This window comes from Leptosomus discolor, chromosome 4 (assembly GCF_034619465.1).
Source record: "Leptosomus discolor isolate bLepDis1 chromosome 4, bLepDis1.hap2, whole genome shotgun sequence".
Taxonomy (NCBI): domain Eukaryota; kingdom Metazoa; phylum Chordata; class Aves; order Leptosomiformes; family Leptosomidae; genus Leptosomus; species Leptosomus discolor.
The window spans coordinates 71,078,397-71,097,934 of record NC_141394.1 but is presented as its reverse complement, the minus strand read 5'-3'; the positions used below and the strand labels follow the sequence as shown (position 1 = coordinate 71,097,934).

The 19,538-nt window shown below is 39.2% G+C and overlaps 1 protein-coding gene across 2 annotated transcripts in view; it reads right to left on the bottom strand.

Annotated features, from left to right (window-relative positions):
• The window catches only part of SORCS2 (sortilin related VPS10 domain containing receptor 2), a 571,536-nt gene that overhangs the window by 86,842 nt on the left and 465,156 nt on the right, over nucleotides 1-19,538 (bottom strand). For both annotated transcript variants that reach the window (XM_086463685.1, XM_086463683.1), the window contains exons 6-8: nucleotides 8,499-8,563; nucleotides 6,219-6,337; nucleotides 2,277-2,366 (exon numbers count right to left, since the gene is read on the bottom strand). In XM_086463685.1, the coding sequence (XP_086319811.1) occupies nucleotides 2,277-2,366; nucleotides 6,219-6,337; nucleotides 8,499-8,563 (274 nt within the window). The remainder of the gene's footprint in view (nucleotides 1-2,276; nucleotides 2,367-6,218; nucleotides 6,338-8,498; nucleotides 8,564-19,538) is intronic.

Genomic DNA, 19,538 nt, shown 5'->3' with positions numbered 1-19,538 from the left:
CCTCCCATAACATTTGCTGCTCTTCACAACTGATGCAGGCTCACCTATTACAAACATGGATGCCTATAAGACAATAGTCTCATGTAGTTCTTGAGTTCTGACAACCTCCACTGATTTATTCAGACCTGTCAGATAGATCTGAACCCAAATAACATGCCCTTTATTAACATAGTGTACTGTGATACTGTTATTTAAATCAGAGGCAGGTGTCATTAAGAAGGTATAGTACATATCAAACTTGTTAAAAAAAATTCAGTTTCGTGAATGCTTGAAGTAATCATCCACACATGGAATACAAACTACCATCTATAATTGTAACACTCTGTACACTCTTAAAACACGGAGTTATTGTCCATCGTCTATGTGATGGCAGTACCAGGAACAACAAACAGCACTGCCTTGGCTAAATGCAGCAGATTACTGGGCGTGAGAAGGAAACTGCAATGGAAAGGTACAGATTCCTCCTGCACAAGTCATCCAGAAGCAGAAGGAAGAAATGCCCTGGTCTTTCTTGAAAGGTTTCTGCCCTTCTGTTTCACAACACACATTTTCGCACACAAGTTAGCATAGCGAACGCTTGTACTAAGGTGCTGACTCTTCTTCAGGAAATCTGCTGTGGGCAAAACATTTGCAACTTGAGGAACGTTACCTGATTTAATTTATTCTCAGCTAACGCATGCTTTAGGGTTACTGATTTGGGCACTGAGAAAAAACCAAAAGCATAAACAAACACCTAGGGAAACATCCTTCCCTCCTCTTCTCTAGGCTCAGCTTAACCATATACCTCTTCTACCCCCTTCCTACTCTCAACTCCCTTGTTTCCACCTTGTGTTAAATTGGTTCCCCCCAGCTCCTTCAGTGAGGCAATAGGCTGTGTAGAAGGTTGGGTCATCTGCAGAAGAGTTTCCTTCTATTGCTCCTTGCTTATTCTTTGCTTTCCTCCCTTGCTCCTCACTTGTCATCTTCTACCCTGGCATGGGTCATCCATGGGCTGCAGTCCCTTGGGGTGTCCATGTTTGACATGTTTCAGTATTTAAAACAGGATACTCTCCTGCTGCTTTCCTAATTACAAATTCCCCCAAGAAAGCATAAAGGCTACTTTGAAGGCTTTAAAAACACTGAAATGATTACATGGAAGAGATGATAAATATTTACCTTCCTTGGCTATACATTTCTTGTCAAAATAGATACATAGACAAATATGTAACTATTTCTACAGCGTTACTGGGAGCATATCCACGTTTCAGATTTTTGAGGATTTGATTTGAGGATTTTGTAAATAGATTGCATATTTAAAACCAGAAGATTTCAGACCACCACTTAAGACTAAAATAAAAAAAAATCAAAGATGAAAAAAAAATATATTAAACACATTCTTTGCTTTATAACAATAACAGAAAGAAATACATTGTACTCCACTGTCCTTCATTAGGTGAGCAATGAATTAAACATGTGCAATTCAAGACATGCAAAATAACATGGCTTAGTTCTCTGCTAACGTGACAGAATCACACAGAACCCCAGGAAAAGGCATGAACCTCAGGAGGTCTCCAGACCAACTCCCTGCAGAGAGCCTGTGAGGCCAGACCAGGTTACTGAGGACTTTATCTAGCTGGGTCTTCAAAACAGTCTTCTACAGTATTGCAGAAGCCTTCTAACTATAAATAAAGTTAGGAAACACACTGTGTGCAGCACAAAAATTCAATTGCATCAGTTAGACCATATGTAAATATCTGTCTGTGCTTTATTGCTAATTTAGTATAGAAATACAGAAACCCTGTTACTACAAAATTATGCCAAACTGAAGGAACCTCAACAAGCCTTGTGATTTTGATAAAGAATTAAAGTCCATATTAGGATTCTTTAATGAAATAGAGCACCACCAACTGGAAAAATTCTGTTATATTACTGTTCATGCTTATACCAGAAAGTACCACGTGGAATTTAACTGTAATTGATTCTTGAAAGAACACTTGCTCAGTACCGTTACATTGCCATTGGGTGTGTAGCACTGCTTCATGGAAGCAAAGGTCAAAAACTGTTGCAGTAACTGCAACACACATGTTCTTTCCCTCTATGTTTTATGAGCTACTACATTCCTAGAATGAAAATAAAAACAGTAGGGTATAAGAATATACCACAAACGGGATTCAGATACCCTTACAAGAAGAAACTGTGATCTCAGAATAATGAGGTTTGAAAAAGCAAAGAAGAAAACTAGTTTAGGTAGAAAGAGAAGATGACGAATATATAAATAGAAAAATGTGTATACTTACTTTTGGCAATGCATATTTTGGCAACTTCATCTGTACAAAGCCATTTCGACGGTAAGACACATAATACTTGGTCCGATTTGCTGATGTTGTCTATACAAAGGAAAAACAGAATCTTGTGATAGTTTATGTTAAATCCAAAGAGCCTGCGATGGAAGATGTTTTTTTTTTTCTTTTTAACCTGTAACTGAAATACATAGCTATTACTTTTATTGCATGCAATTAACTTGTACAGTGTGCTCCTACAAGAATAAATCAAAAGTCGTGACAAAATAGACTCAAAATATTTTTCTATCCTCCTCTTTAGGAAGAAAAAAGTTATTTCTGCCTTTTGCCGTTTCAGCTGTCTTGGGTGATACCTGAGACCAGCATCTCGCTGTCCCCAGTCCTTACAGATATCTCTGTACCCACTGGCCTCCTACATCTTTGTCCTTTTGTCGAAGTCCAGGCAGCAGCATCCTTTAGGTAAGAGGTAGAGAGGAGGTACAGTGGCCATGAACACCAGGTACTTCAAAGGCAAGTGGTACTCCAACAGCACAATTCAAAGCAGAGCACAAAAGGCCGAATGCATCACACTAATGATGTAAAGCATTCACTATATTTGACTAATATTTTCTATGCAGTATAAAACATTTCCCAGTGCAAGACACTGACATGCCACATGGAAGATGATGATGCAATTCTGAATCCGTTGGTTGATCAGTTTGAAAGTCAGCAATACGTCCTGAAGACACAATTATAAGCTCAAATAGAGAGGTAAAACACACATTTCAACTGCAAAAACCCAATGCAAATATTGTTCCAAAGTACCAAAAGGAATATTCTAAAGAAACATCAATGAAAATATTCAACTATCAGCCTCCCTAAGGTTTTTCTAGTCAGAAATGTAATGCCAAAATCTGTGCCGGTATAGAGATCAGAATCTTTCCAACTAAGCCTCTTGAGCACTATCAGATGAGATTAGCAAAGGTTTTAGCCTTTGGTAAATAATATTCACATTTTTCCCACTTCCCCCCCCCCCCCAGAAGATCTAGGTAATACCTATTATGTCTTTTTCACTAAGTTTATAAAGGGTGACTGCTTTGCAGCAATGGACTGGTCAAAAAAAAAGAAAACGGAAGAAGTGATGAAATGTCGAAAATTTTTCTCTGGTTGTTCACGACAAAAGCATAAATAGAGTCATCTTCTTTCTTTGACGTAGGAAATCTATTTAAAATCCTACTCGTCTCACTGCTTTTCTCCTTAACTTTTGTGTTTAAAAAGGGAACCTGATTTGGAAAACAGCCTATCCTGAAGCTTGACTTGGCTTGGTAAAAATAGAGTTGATGCATGACAGCAGGTCCACCTGCCTGAATATATTAAAGATATCGAAGTATTTAAAATTGTAATCATTTTCACTCTTTCTTTAAACCAATTTCCTTTTTTTCGTGGTAGAAAGAATGTGATGCCCTTTAGGAATCTGATTAGTTAAATGATGGATTAAACCCAAAACCTCAGCATTTATTTAATTAGTGTTAAAGAGCAGTCTTATCCATCTTTTCATAGCCTTCTTGTTCATTATGCACTTTTTTAATGTCACTCATTTTAAACGACTGAAGATGATGCAAGGCAGCTGAGAATCGGAGTTGAAGCAGCTAGTCATGTCAAGCTGCACTGACATTAAAGGCTGGTCTGTGCTTAAAAACAGCATGGAAACTTTGATCCTCCTACTAAAATCATCTCTGAAACTGTCTGACTGTCAGTGCAAACTGGAAAAGAAATTAGTATTAGAAAGTTCCTGATCTTCATGGATATAGACATACTGAAGAAATGGTAAATACTAAAGATGTTAAAAGTCTGAGATTTGGGCCAGGATTAGCAGTGCAGACCTGCAGCACTCTGATTCAAAGCTGCACAGCTCAGGAGATGTAAGCAATACCAGGGACAAGAAGACAGTCTCAAACTCTCCTCTCTTTCTGCACAATTATTTTGTTCCATCTTCTTTCTGACAGATACTGCTGTGGTACTAAAAGGAGTCTCTGGTCTGATTCTAACTTATATAGCAGTATTTTAGTCTAGTGATAAAAGAATTTCCACATGATTTCAAAAGGATGCTGTTTCTCAGATGTGCAGCTGATGTGTGGTTTCACTGGAACAGGTAAGTAGTGTCCTGCATCACACCTCAGGGATGGCTGTGGTTCAGATGTGACTAAAGGATCCTGGAGTTATCTTCTATCCTCCAGTAGTATAAATATGACTAACAGTAAACCAATTTAGCAATAAGAGAGATTTATATTACATACTGTGATTTACTGTATATAAATCTGAGAGGAAAAGACTAAAGACGTTTCCCCTTTTTATCATCTACTGGCATTGACATGTCTCAAATCTACAGAGACTAGGTTACCAATGGCATCATTTTGCTAGTAGCAACTGTCTGTTACTTTATGTGTACATTTCTAGATTGCACTTCCATTTCGTGTCTGCCCGTGCCTGGCATGAGATAGAATAACAACAGCTTGAGATGCAATTGCACACAACAATTGCAAAACAAAATGTTTGAAAAGGAAGCAGCCAGTGTTTTGCTGAGCACCACAGTCTGGAAGTTCACATGGTGAGAAACACTTCTCACTGTCTGCACACCATGAAATGGATTTTGGAGTGTGCCTGGGTGAGCCACAGATAATAATGCCTTTCAGCAAAATGAGTGCCATGAGTGCTAGACCTGAAAACTGCCTACTTTAATTCAAAAATTCTTTCCCAAATCCATTTTGCTGTTTCTTTGTGGCACTAAATGTTCTAAGTAATGTGGGCCCTTGAAACCACTGTGCCAAACAAGAGGAGGACAGATCTTTTGTGTCTCTATTAATTTATAGATCCTTTTGGAAAAAACAACCACGAAGGGGGAAAGCTGCAAAGGAGCCAATCTGATGTACACCGAGGCAGCAGTGCGGAGATCTATGCATTGCCACAATATTGCTTTCCTCCAAAAGTCAATAAATAGACAAGCCTTGCAACAAGAAAATCACATCAAAGTAAGGGAAAAATGATAGCCAACCACTGAGGAAAGTACAGGCAACTTCCCTAGTAAAATCTTAAAAAACACGGAGGTCATAAGTGCTCTTTGAGAAGTCTGCAGCTCTGACAGATTCAAATTACAACCAGTCCCAAGAACATAAAATGAAATTTTCAAGTCTGCCTTAGCTGTACTGGTGCCATAAGGCTGACGGAGTTCCAGCCCAGGTTTCTGCACACAGGTCTTGTAGTCTGGGAATTAAACAACCCCAATGTAATTTGGACCATCACAAGTTGCAGACGTGGTGTTTAGGGACATGGTTTAGTGGCGGACTTGGCAGTGTTAGGTTTACGGTCACTTGACGATCTTAAGGGTCTTTTCCAACCTAAATGATTCTATTCTAAGTTGCTCCAAGCTCCCCAGCTATGGCCATTTCACCCTTTTGCTTCCCAAGCACAGCCATATAAGTTCTTTCCTGACAAAACCTCTTCAGAGGAGATCCATATGAAGAAGCTGAGTCACTACTCTGTCAGTGGCTTTCCTTGCATGCTTTTCTCAGGGAACTTTTTCGTGCTATGGAGGTACTGGAAAGGATTCAGAAAAGATTGTAAGCATAAGAACAAAAGCGTTGCATTTTGCCTAACACAAAAGAATATTTATAAAAAGTAACTTGGAACCACACAATCCACTTGAAAATTTTCATATAGTTAAAACTAGGTCAGTGATAAATTAAAATCAACCATATAAACAGGCAACTGGTGGCACAAATTAAAGATGCATTGAGTTTTTTGACTGATAAAGGAATGCTTTGTTCCATGTAAAAACTTATTGATTGTCATTTACACCCTGGAACAGGTTTCTCCAAGCTCCCAAATTACAGTGCTGCTGCACTGTTCAAAATTTTATATTTGAATTTGAAAATGGGCCGTCTCTCCAGAAAGGGGAAGTACCTGAAGAAATATGTAGTCATCCTGCACAGTCAGGGAATCCCGATCAGTGCCACCAGCAAACTGGACTGTCATTGTCTTATCAGAGCAATTTTGAATCTGGCAAGTGATGTAGCGATAACCTGAGGGAAGAGAGACAGAAACATATGACAGGGCTATCAAGGGAAAAAGAAGCAAGCAGTATAAAACGTTATTCATGTAGAGAAAACGCTGCCTTTGCCAGGTGAGTTAGTTGTAAAATTATTATTAAACCCTCATACAAGGGTTTTTCAATCTCCAATGGACTGAGAATATATTAACTGCTTACAGTTCAGATCATTCCCAGGAGGCAGCCTGTTATTATCCAAATTTTGCTGGTCCAGAGAGATTAGGGGTTAGATGAATGAGACATTCATGGGTGGGGATAATAGAAGGAGCCTCTTTTCTCACTTAACCTATGCATAGAGCCAAATTATTCACTTGGAGAAATAGCAGCCTGACTGAAATCAATAGATCAACCCCAGTATAAAATAGCGATGAGTGAGAAAAGAATCAGACTCAGCTTAATAGACAGTGTGCAGAATTTTAAAGGCTATTTTCAAAGCTCTGTAGGAAAGTTAAGACACACTATCAACACGCTATTGGAACTGCTCTGTTGGGGCAGGACTTCTATATTCAGAGTTAATGCCTTGCAGAAAAAGCCTGGACTGATTTATATCAGTGAAGGCTATGGCCAGTCTCTCCCTCTCCAGTTAGCAATGGGCAAGGAATATCCTCTCTGCCTGGGCTGTTAGAACAGCATCACTGCATCTTTGATGCAATCTGGTTTTATCAGAGAGAACAGAGCCAATAGTCATATCTTACAGAGCTGTGGCCCAAAGACCTTCTCCTAGAATCAAGCCCTTGTACAACTCACCCTCTGTCACAAGCCTCTAAGCAAAAAGCATTTGAGTGACTTTCCCAAGCACAGTGAGAAAAATGTTATGTAAGGAATCCTATGTCCAGACCACTAATTCTTCCCGTGCTCCAGATACGGTACAAAAGTGCAAATAATGCACCCCCATGTTCTTCATTATTTTTGTAGTGTGCTAGAAAAAGTATTCCACACTTTATGACTTTTAATTAGAAAAGGCCAAACCAGTATACCAGATACAAATACTTGTTTTAAAATCTGGATCTGTTTAACAGGCAGCTAGTCAAGCCAAGTTCTCCTACTTATGTCCAAACCATCACCACAAGGATATTTGAGCAAGCACAGCAACGGGCCATCAAAATGTCTTTCAGCTATTCATGATTCACGTGACAAGCACTGTAGTACATATAGTAAGTACAAAGACGCTGTTTCTGCTAAAATCAGTGGCAATGCCTGTACTGACCGTAAGTGCACAAAGTCAGTTTGTTGAACACCCAGCCAGGAGATATTTCATGTGAGCTTTTCTTTTTCTGCTGTTACCGTTAAACAACAACAAAAAAATCTTTCCATTCAGCTCCTGAAGAATTTTCTTACGCTGTGTCTAAACAGAGCAGCTGGTGAAGCTGCATAGGGGTCACCAAGTCTCAGAAATCTCACTGCTAAAAGATTTAGAAACTTTGTCATCCAGATTTTAACATGGTAACTTTGATTTTTTAATAGGGCTGAAATGATAAAAAGCTACTGGAACAGGGAAAGCCAAACTGTGCATTATTTACAACTAATTTTTAAGACTGCACAGGAACTTAGATGATCTAATTCAAGGAATCGAATTATCTTTCAAGAGTAAAATTGGTAACAAGAAACTATACAAGCTTTTGCAATCATGGTGACTTTTTAGTACAGCATATCCACACTGCTAATCTGCTTTTTCATTTATTCCTTTTGAAGTCTCAATGTATGCTGGATACTTTGAGAGGAAATGAGGAAATTCTGGGAGATGGTGTTTAGTGCAGCAGGACTGACATGCGCAACGATTCACTTTAAGAGACGCTTACCCAGCACTAACACTGTGTTGCCAGTTTATTTGCAAATCAGGAAAAAATGTTCAACGTTTAACTGCCAGAATAAATTGCACTATTACTGGACATTTTCAACAGAGCATAGCATCTTGACGTCAATTCATCTTAGAGTGGAAAACAAGTAAATTTTAAATCATACTCTATTTTTATATAACAGGACAGCTTTGCTGAGTACAGACAAAGAGAGAAACAATCTGACTTGCACAATTTATCTTCTGACTAGTTTTAAAAACAAACCAAAAAGTACTCTCTAAAACAAAGCAAAATGACTATACACTAGGGTATCAATTGATAACACTTTCATTTGCATACCTCCACTGGGGTCCTGGATTTCCATATGAACTAAATTAGCATCTCCATCAACTCCAGCAACGGCCCTGAGAACATAATATAACCAAGTTATGCAAAGCCAGCTACAGAATCGTAATTATGTGAATAGAAGAAAAGAGAGGATTTCATACTAACCAGCTTTAACATTCTAGCTAGGAAATTAAAATAACACCCATTTATAACGTCCTATTACTAACATCTAGATGCAAACTATTTTTTCTGAACTTGACATTATATTTTTCTTAAGTTTTTTTAGAATCTCTTTTACTAAAATATGCATAAAAATAGGATCAATTGGAGAAAACAACAGAAATACATATGAAATTGGAAACAAAACCTGATAAGCATAAATTTATATATAGAGGGATAAATACACAGAGATATGCGCACACTCACATGCACTGGCAAGTGCTAGACCATCTTTTTACAATTATGTTTAACATTTGAGACTACAAGGCAGATTCAGTGCTAAAAAAGACTTAGATTCCATTCTTATTAGAAATATCTTAAACTTGGCACACTGTTTCCATAATGAATTGACATATCTTTGGTTAGTATATTCAAGAGAAGAGTGGATTCTGCTTTGACAAAGGAAGAAAGTGAAGAATAATTTTGAGAACAACATCCTGAAAAGGAAATTCAGTCAGAAGTGATCAAGGTGCAGTTTAACTTTGACAAGGTGTAATGAGAATACAGGTTGATTTTCTCTTAATATCTCCCATGTCAAACATGTTCAGCCAATAGATGAGTTTTCTATCCTCAGGGCTTCCATCCCAACCTGGGAACAGTAGACCTAGCTGCACTTTTTTCTGGCCCTTCCATCATCATTAGTCAAGCAGATTCTGCAGCAAAAATTTTGAGCAAACAGTTGTGTTGTCACTAAAGCAGAATCCGGCCCCGTTCCCACAGCTACGTTGCTCTTCACAAGGCTCTTCACCGGCATGTGTGCTGGTTTTGGCTGGGATAGAGTTAATATTCTTCACAGTAGCTAGCATGGGGCTATGTTTGGACTTGTACTGAAAACAGTGTTGATAACACAGGGATTTTTTAGTTACTGCTGAGCAGTACTGACACAAGAGTCAAGGTCTTTTCTGCTTCTCACAGCACCCCACCAGCGAGCAGGCTGGGGGTGCACAAGAAGCTGAGAGGGGAAACAGCCGGGACAGGTGACCCCAGCTGACCAAAGGGATATCCCATACCATATAATGTCATGCTCCGCTGGTGGAAGAAGGAAGGGGTGGACATTGGGAGTGATGGCGTTTGTATTTCCAAGTAACTGTTAGACGTGACAGAGCCCTGCTTTCCTGGAGCTGGTTGAACACCTGCCTGCCGATGGGAAGTGGTGAAGTAATTCCTCGGTTTGCTTTGCTTTTGTGCATGGCTTTTGCTTTACCTATTAAATCGTCTTTATCTCAACACATGAGTTTTCTTGGGTTTACCCTTCCTATTCCCTCCCCATCCTGCCAGGAGGGAGTGAGCGAGCGGCTGCATGGGGCTCAGTTGCCAGCTGAGGTTAAACAACAACAGCACGATAACAGTCCATTGAGGCAGCAGATGTGAGCTGAAGACAGGCAAAGGAGATTCATTGAGTGATAATGTGCAGCTGGATGCAGATATTAAAAAACCCCATTAAAATACTTAAGAGAAAATTATCATTTTGATACAATTATTAATAATCAAATGCAACAAAGCTATACTTTGGACTGAAATTACATCATTGTTTAATGATTTTAATAGCATTGATTTATGAGAAGCGGTTAAAACTCAAACTCTGTAATTGTTGGCTCCTTGGGAACGCAGGCCAGGGGAAGAGACTGGATGACTTCCACTGCTGCAAAACAACCAGAAATAATCACATTGCTGGTTTTCCCTAATAAGATAAATGATCAGTCCAAAGAAGGAAGGGGAGGGGGAAGGATGAGCCCCCTCCAAGCCATGAGATGTAAAGGAAACTTTAGTGGGAACAGCTAGTGGGAACTTTTTGGTAAATTCGTGGAAAAATCTTGCATTTACTAAGAAATTGGCCTCTGAAACACAAATTATTCTAGCATTTTGGAGGCAACACATTAAGTCAGAGAAGATGTTATATTGACTGCAGTCTGATAAGAATATATATGAGCAGAAGGAAGGGATCTGTGAACTTTTTTTGCCATGTGCACGGTATCTATTTTTCTAGATACTCACAACACCAAATCAAACCTGTTATCAACTCTGCAGTCAGCTTTTTGAGGGAAGAAAATGATGTTTGCTGAATAGTTTGCTTTTTGTGCTGGACCTCATGCAGCTGAACCACAAACTAACAGACTTCAGGGTTGAAATTTTCCGAGGCTCATCCCGACATGCTGATCAGCATCAACAATGCAAAGATAGTTTTGGGGTACTTTTGAAACAACCTCTTGTATCTGTAATTTATCACACATGACTTCATAAACACAGTCTGAGATATTTGTCAATATCTTTACCTTTTCATATTTCTTTCAACAGCTCAGAAGTGACAATGATTCCATGTCTACTGTATTCCTTCTAACAGTGGCAGCTGGCACAATTAGCCCCTAATATTATTTCCAGTGTAATGTTTTAGTGCAAGAAGCTGTAATGGATCTGTTTTAATGAACACTACATGGACACAGAAAATGGAAGTTTCCAAACCTGACTACTTTTCTCCTTTCTATTTTTATTTGAGTAGATGTGAATAAATCATAAGGAAGGTTTTTTCTCTTAACTCAGCCATGAAAAACTAATACCTCTTTCCCCCTGAAGCTCAGACATTTCCCCTACCCCTCCTTTTAAAACTACCCTGTATTAGCCAGAGAACAGTTACTTCCAAAGGTAAGTCCTCTTTCCTAAACCAGATGGATCATCTCCCACAGTGTCCATTCACTATAAAGAAGGTTTAGAACGACAGCTCCATACTGCAGTTTGACAAGCATTTCTTCTCATTGCTCTACCAGATTAAGCCATCCCATTCTGTGTCCCCAATCTTGGCTCTCCTTCACCACCTCAACCGTCCCATGACCTTGCCAGGTCCCAGGGTTGGAAATTGTCTAATTTAAAGGTGACCCTACAAAGATGTAAGCCACAAGGCTACCAAAAGAAGTGATCATTAAGCTATACCCATAGATCTCTAACTTCCGACAAGTCTAACAGGTGAGATGCACCCTTTAAGTGCAGAGTTTATCCATTCTGAAAGGCACGAATTAAGTAAGTAGAATATTTCAAAAATGTTTTGTGTTTTTCTTTTATCTAAATGTACAGTTGAGCTATAACAGAAGAGACTCTGTTTACTCACTGAAGACGTTACACCCTCAAAATCTACTTTTGAATGTCAGCTATAGAGCAGTTTCCGAAGTCCCTTTACTCAGCTTTAGAAACACTTAGGAATAGTCCTTTCTTTTTCTACTGAACAAAAGACCCCATCTATTATGGCTGCTAAGAAAATCTTCAGAACAGAGTATAACTAATGCAGAGAACTTGAAGCTATATCCCTGAAGAATAAACTAATCTACTCATTTCAGTGGACTCCTCTGCCAACAGTACTTTAAAAAGCAGTACTGTTATTTCACTTGTGCTTAAATCACAATCCAGAGCAGAAGTCGTATGGCAGTGTGCAGGCTAAACACAGTTTATATGTGATAGAGTTTTCTTAAATGATGGGCAAACAGCGGACACGCAGGAATACTTACAGTAAATGATTCACTTAAAAGGAAGGCTCAATAATAAGTTTTTTCTTATTGAACAAGAAATGCAACATGATTTTTTTTCATTTTCATTTACGAACTTACTACTACTACAACATAAATGCAGTGTGAGGCTTGTGTCCACACACCCATTCACAAGCACAGTTTACTGTTCCTCAGCTGGCTTCAGGATAGGACCTCTTCTGTCTTATAAAGCACAGATGCAATGGACCCTGATAATCCAACAGCTTTTTCCTTTTTAGTTGACATTTTAGCATAAATTTTTATATTTTTTTTCCCAAATAGAACAAGCACTTTCTCAGGAACTATCTATTTTTCCTCAATTTCAGCAGGGTTTTTGGTTTGGTTTGGTTAGAATTCCCCCACTTTTCTTCTCACAGTAGTCTGCAATGAAAACGTTCATATCTCTAGCAATGTGGGACCATTTCTTTGTTTATTTGTTTTACTTGGGTAAAGAAATGCTTCCCACTGAATTTAGAGTCTTCTGGTTTGGGGGTTTTTTTGGCATTCTACATTCAAGTGTTAAATTTCCAATGAAATTCAGGCTAACTTTAACTTTAGACCAGGCAAGTCTTCCTCTAGGAAAATATCTCTTGACCAAGATCACATAACAGCATGGTTACAACACTTCAGAATTAAAATAGCTCAACTTGATTGTAGAGTGGTGTAAATACAGGCAGCCTCAATATGCTTCTTCCCCTTCCTGTGAACACAAGTTCCCATTATCTCCCTTGTGCTTGTCTGACACCATGTTGAGCTTCTTCAGAAAACTAGTCCTGCAGAATGTAATTTGAGAACTTTTTGAAGGGTTTAGTTTTCTGTTTCTTAAATCACTGGATCACATCAACAGTTGAGCACCAATCTTGTGGAAGAAAAGCAGCAAGATAGCCCCTTTTGGTCATGAAGAGGTGAAATTGCCTCAGCCCCAGTGCACCCTTCGTGCATGCCTAACCTCATTGATGTTGTAAAGCTGCATCTAGTAAAACATAATGAGAGGCAGAGGGAAATCAGGGCACCTTTGTTTCCATTCAGGCCTCAATTTGGTCTCCTGAGGGACACTAAAGCCCTTTCTTATGTACATAGTTTTTCAGACTTTAGGGAAGTTCTCCTTAAAGATTAGCTCTTGTATGACCTAATTCTTCACGTCTCTGTGTTAGTGGTCTGCCAGGTAATTCCACTGACCTTAACAGCATTACATCAGCATGAAAATGGTGCAATGGAGGGGACTAAGAAGCCCTCTGCATCTTCCTTGGTCTGTGTATAAATGTATACTCCATGATACAATCATTAGGTATTTTATACTTTTAAATAACCAAAGCAAAATTCTAAGAATTTATAATTCTGTTAAGAATTTAAATTACAAGACTTTTGGCATTATTTTAATAATAATTTTTCTTTTATTCTTTACTTTCTTCTTCACAAAGTGCCCAAGTATTTTCTTACTCTAGTTGCATGCAGAATTACTCACCTGAAATTTGATATTTATGTAATATACACGAACAAAATTTACCACTGACATGTAACACTACACAACTCAAAATGGGAATCATAAGCATCGGTCCCTTATATGATAATTATGATTCATATTTTACTTCAAGCAGGAAACAATTCTTTGTTTCCAGTAGTCCAGCCTCATTTTGTAGGGAAGCAGTTGTCTGCAAACACTAATCAAGTAGAGTTTGCTATTGACATACATCTTCTCTATCTCCAGTGTATCCCTTCATTGTTAAACACTTGATACAGTTCACTAGGGTGCATATTAACGGAGAGCCATTTTCAAACAGGATATCCGAAAACAAAACCAAATTAAAACAAACCTGCTCGCCAATGTGCAGGAGCCTCCAAGCAAAGGCCATTTGAAAACTTGCCGGTCTCCTCAATCTACCCCTCTCATAATCTCTGAAGTTTGTCCAAAAGGTAACAGGTTCCCAGTTTATACTGACTGACTTCTAGCAATTGGCTTAAGGGCACTGCCTTGCTTAGAAAGCCAGTCAAAAACATGCAAATGTATTTGGCGAGTGGCTTAAAATGGTATTGACTCTTGGCAACATGGTTACTCAGGAAGACAAAACTATGACTTGATTCAAAGAAGGTAAAAATACGTTTGATTATGAGCAATTCATGTTTCACACCTTGCTGCCTTGGCTTCTGCTTTGAAAGACGCACCTTCAATGATTCAGTCAACGCCCTACACAGTCAATGTGTGCTGCTACTTATTTACTCCCTATGCTTAAATGCTTTTTAACAAAAGCATTTTTCCTACCACCTTTATCCAAACAGCAAAGCTGGAATGGTTTGTCATTGCTGTGGGTTGACCTTGGCTGGCCACCAGGTGCCCAATAAGACACTCTGTCACTCTCCTCTTCTTAACAGGACAGGAGGAGAAAATAAGATGAAAAGCTCACGGGTCAAGATAAGGACAGGGAGATTGCTCACCAGTTACCATCACAGGCGAAACAGACTTGGCTTGGGGAGGATTAAGTTAATTTATTGACAGCTAATAACAGAGTAGGATAGCGAGAAAAAAAAAACAAACTAAAAAAAAAAAAAAAACTTTCCCCCCACCCCTTCCTTCCTCCCAGGCTCAGCTACACTTCTGATTTCTCTACCTCCTCCCCCCCACCCAAGTGGTACTGGGGGATGGGGAATGGGGGTCACAGTCAGTTCATCATGTGTTGCCTTCTCTGCTCCTTCCTCCTCATGCTATTCCCCTGTCCAGCATAGGGTCCCACCCACAGGAAATAGTCCCTCACAAACTTCTCCAACGTAGGTCCTTCCCACAGGCTGCAGTCCTTCAGGAACAGACCGCTCCCCCATGGGTCCACAGGTCTTGCCAGAAAACCTGCTCCAGCATGGGCTCCCCTCCTTGGGTCCACAGGTCCTGCCGGGAGTCTGCTCCTGCATGGGGTCTCCATGGGGTCACAGCCTCCTTCAGGACACATCCACCTGCTGTGGTATGGGGTCCTCCATGGGGTGCAGGCAGACATCTATTCCACCATGCACCTCCATGGACTGCAGGGGCACAGCCTGCCTCACCACGGTCTTCACGCTGTCTACAGGGGAATTGCTGCTCTGATGCCTGGAGCACCTCCTCCTCCTCCTTCACTGACCTTGGTGTCTGCAGGGCTGTTTCTCTCATTTTTCTCACTCCCCTCCCCCAGATGCTGCTGTGTAGGTTTTTTACCCTTTCTTAAATATGCTTTCATGAGACATCACTCATGGGCTCAGCTTCGGTCAGCGGTGTGTCTGTCTTGGAGCTGTCTGGAACCAGCTCTTTCTGACATGGGGGCAGCTCCTGGTCTCTTCTCACAGAAGCCCTGAATGCTCCTGCTACCAAACCTTGCCACATAAACCAAATACAGTTATACACATCAGCACACAGATAGAAAAAGAAACAAATACCATCCCAAGTGATTTAAGTCAAATGTAAGAATGACTGCCCACACAGATTCTTGGCTTCCCACACAGATTTTCATACAAAATTCAATGTTAAAGGCTCAATGAAATCCTCTTTGCATTTCTCTCCTTCAGGGCATAACATCACTGAAATCCCCTCTTTCACCTGACACTTGAATAGCCAGGAACTTTCTACACTTGACATTAATGGGTTCAGCTATGATTAATTACTTGTATGGGATTTCATGATGAGAACAAAACTTTGGTCCCCTGAGAACAACTGCTCTACCCAAATAAGCTTGTCATTTTTCATTTTTATGTTCTCACCTCTCATGAAAATGGAGAACCTATAGCTAAAAATAAGAGTAACAGATACCCATAGCATAAGCGCCACATATCCTAGTGAGCTGAAGATAAAGCATTTCTAAGGCTTTAGACAGAGTCATAAAGGAAATGTGCTGGGCCTAATTCTCTGGTAATTACCAATTCATGACTTACTGTCCTGAGGTATATTTGTGCTGGTGTAGACAGCTGATTCACAATCTATTCTTCGCTTATGTATTACTAAGCTCTATTTTAAGAAATCAAAAGGAACTTAACTGGTGCGTAAGCCTTGGGGACTGAGAAGAGTAGCAGCAGAGCCAGAGGAATCCCAAACTGCACTACTCTTTCTTCTTCTCAAGGACTACCACATAATGCACCATTCTTTTTTTAAAATGGGCTTGACATATAAACCCAATTACATATCATGTGATGAGTGGGTGTTTAATGTTTGGCTGGGATAGGTCATATGTCTCTGCATTGCCTCCTAGAAATACACCAAGAACTGGAAAAAAGTATTATAAAGGATGGGTACTATAACTTCCCTTAAACAGAAATCATCACACTAGGGTAATATTGCATGGCCAGTTGCAGTTTATATGCAGCAGTAAAACTGGTCATGGTAATCAAAGATTGTTAATTTTAAAGCACGAGAATTTTCTCAAAATTAAAAAATTTCACCTTAAAAAAAAAAAAAAAGGATTTGATTCTTCCTAGCTACTATTTATACAGAAATAAAATACTGATTTTAAAATGTTGATACAAAACAAAATTTTTTATTTTGAATTAGCGTGACTTAGCATTTCATTTTATTAAGTTAATTGCAAATCCACGTTTTGTGATTTTACTTTGAAAAATTAAAAAAAAGGTTTTTAATTAACAATGTCAGAGCATATATTTTCAGCATTTCATATTTTCTGAACAGTTTTTCTTCTATATTTTGGTTTTTTCATTTCAATTTGAAGGAGAAAACAGTCAAAAAACCCCAAATAAATTTCTAGAATGCATCTGTTTTGCAACCATCTTTATATCTATCTGTAGCCTCACCAGCTTTTTTGTTTTTAGAATAGACTAGAATAGTTTCAGTTGGAAGGACTCTACAACGATCATCTAGTCCAACTTTGTGGACACGTCAGGGCTGACTAAAAGTTAAAGCATGTTGTTAAGGGCACTGTCCAAGTGCCTCTTAAACACCGACAGACTTGGGGCATCGGCCATCTCTCTAGGAAGCCTGTTTTGCCTCCTAAGATGCTAAGAGAAGACAAACTGCTATGAAGGATTTTTCAACTTTGCTTTCCAAAAGAATAAATGAAACAAATTGGGAAAACAGCTGCCAGGGGTAAGAAAACGCCACATTGTATCACAGATGGGAAGAAAATACTCTGTGCTCCTAAAACAGAGATGGTAGTATACACTTTCCACTGACACCAATAATCTTTTATTAGTTCCACTACCATGAAAGACCAAAATCCATACATTAAATATGCAAAGATACTTAAGGGATGGTCCAGAATGCTTGAAAAGAAAATAAAGCCTAGAAGATGCTTTTAATAAATTGCTTATAAACCTACAGTATAAGTTCTGAACACAAACAGTTTAAAATATGCAGTCCCTACTGACCTTCCCTTAACACATTCCATTAAATTAATTGCAGTTAGATTTTCATTGAGTAAAAAAAGCTTCTTCAGGAAATGTATGAAGATCTGGCTGCTGCCAGAGGCAGAGGAAAAAATTGTTTTTACAAAGCACAGGAAAATATTATGACTGATAATATTTGTAATTACCAGGCTGAAATAAAAATCTTAGGATATATTATCAACCCAAATGAAATCAAAGAAGAAACATCTGCTAAAGATCTGCCCAGGGAAATGTTCTTGGCACAACCAGTCACTATCAGCAAACACTACCCTCATTTATAGTGAGATGTACAATTTGAATTAATTTCACCTGTCTTTAACACAGCAGATATTATATATTGCCCAGAAAACAATACTGGACATACTTAATAGCCAAGGTATGATAAAGCCCATATTCTTACATCTTTTGAAAACTGCACAAATACTTGTTGCTATCTAGCACTTGTAACTCAGGTGATGAAGACCATGAAACAGTGGAAAGTTTCATATAATGACAGACAAATTCCCACTGGAATGTCATCACTTCCAACCTTCCACTTGCAGCACATTCTTTATGTAATGCAATGTCCCATATGATATTAGAAATAAAATATATTTATATGTCTTTATTTCTATGGAAGTTTAAGAGAAAGATCATTTGGTACTAATGAGGCACTAAACATCTGCTCCCAAATCTTTGCTGTTGCTGGCTGATACAGTATTTGAGAGAAATCAGAATGGTCTATATACAGAAAAGGGAAAAAAATAACAACTTAGAAAATATTTCTAATGGTTATAAATGTCCAGAGTCTTTGAATTTATTATTCTTATCTGAGAGGAATGTGACGTTTACAAACAACCATGACTTTGAAGTACTACATGGGAGTTACTCCTATCGAAGTTACAGGACAATCCCTGATTTTCCGTGAATGATACAGGGAAACAAGGATTATGAAACACAGCAAAATACAAACTTAATATTAAATATGCACTTGCTGGCTTTAATTATTAGTACCTAAAACATGACAGATTGTTTGAGTCAGAGCAAAACTGACACATATTTCAGTAGTATGCTACATTTTTCATAATTTAAGTGTGCTAAATATACCCAGAATCAGGTAAGGAAAAAAAGCATTAAAAAAGTCTGCAAGAAAGAGGCTTCCACTGTGTGTTCCTACCTGTTAGTGACTTTGATGGTTTTCAGATCTAATATATTTGAAAAAAAAATTTTCATTAAAGACAGAGAGCCACATGCCCTACTGATGTACATCCTATACAATCTTCTTAAGGAAAAATCAGTTATAAGGCAGACATGACATTTCTGATTCACTGTGTTACTTTAAATGATTATACCCTTTGACATGGTAGTTAAGAGATCTGTAAAGTGTATTGCTTATGTAACTCCAGCAGCTCTGTAGAAGTAAGTTCTTCAATAAGGCTACGTTTTGCAGGAGCAAGTAAGCAGAAAGTGTCAGGCTGACTCAAGTATTTCATAGATTCACAGAAAGGTTTGGGTCAGAAGGGACCTTACAGATCAGGTAGTTCCAACCCCACTGCCAGGGGCAGGGACACCTCCCGCTAGACCAGGTTGCTCCAAGCCCCATCCAACCTGGCCTTGAACACTGCCAGGGAGGGGGCAGCCACAGCTGCTCTGGGCAACCTGTGCCAGTGTCTCACCACCCTCACAGGAAAGAATTTCTTCCTAATATCTAATCTGAATCTACCCTCTTCCAGTTTGAAACTGTTATCCCTCATCCTATCACTACCCTCCCTGCTCAACAGTCCCTCCCCATCTTTCCTGTAGGCCCTGGAAGGGCCTAGAAGATCTCCCCAGAGCCTTCTCTTCTCCAGGCTGAACAACCCCAACTCTCTCAGCCTGTCCTCATCAGGGAGGTGCTCCAGCCCCCTCATCATCTTCATGACCCTCCTCTGGACCCACTCAAGCAGGTCCATGACTTCCTTGTGCTGGAGGCCCCAGAACTGGATGCAGC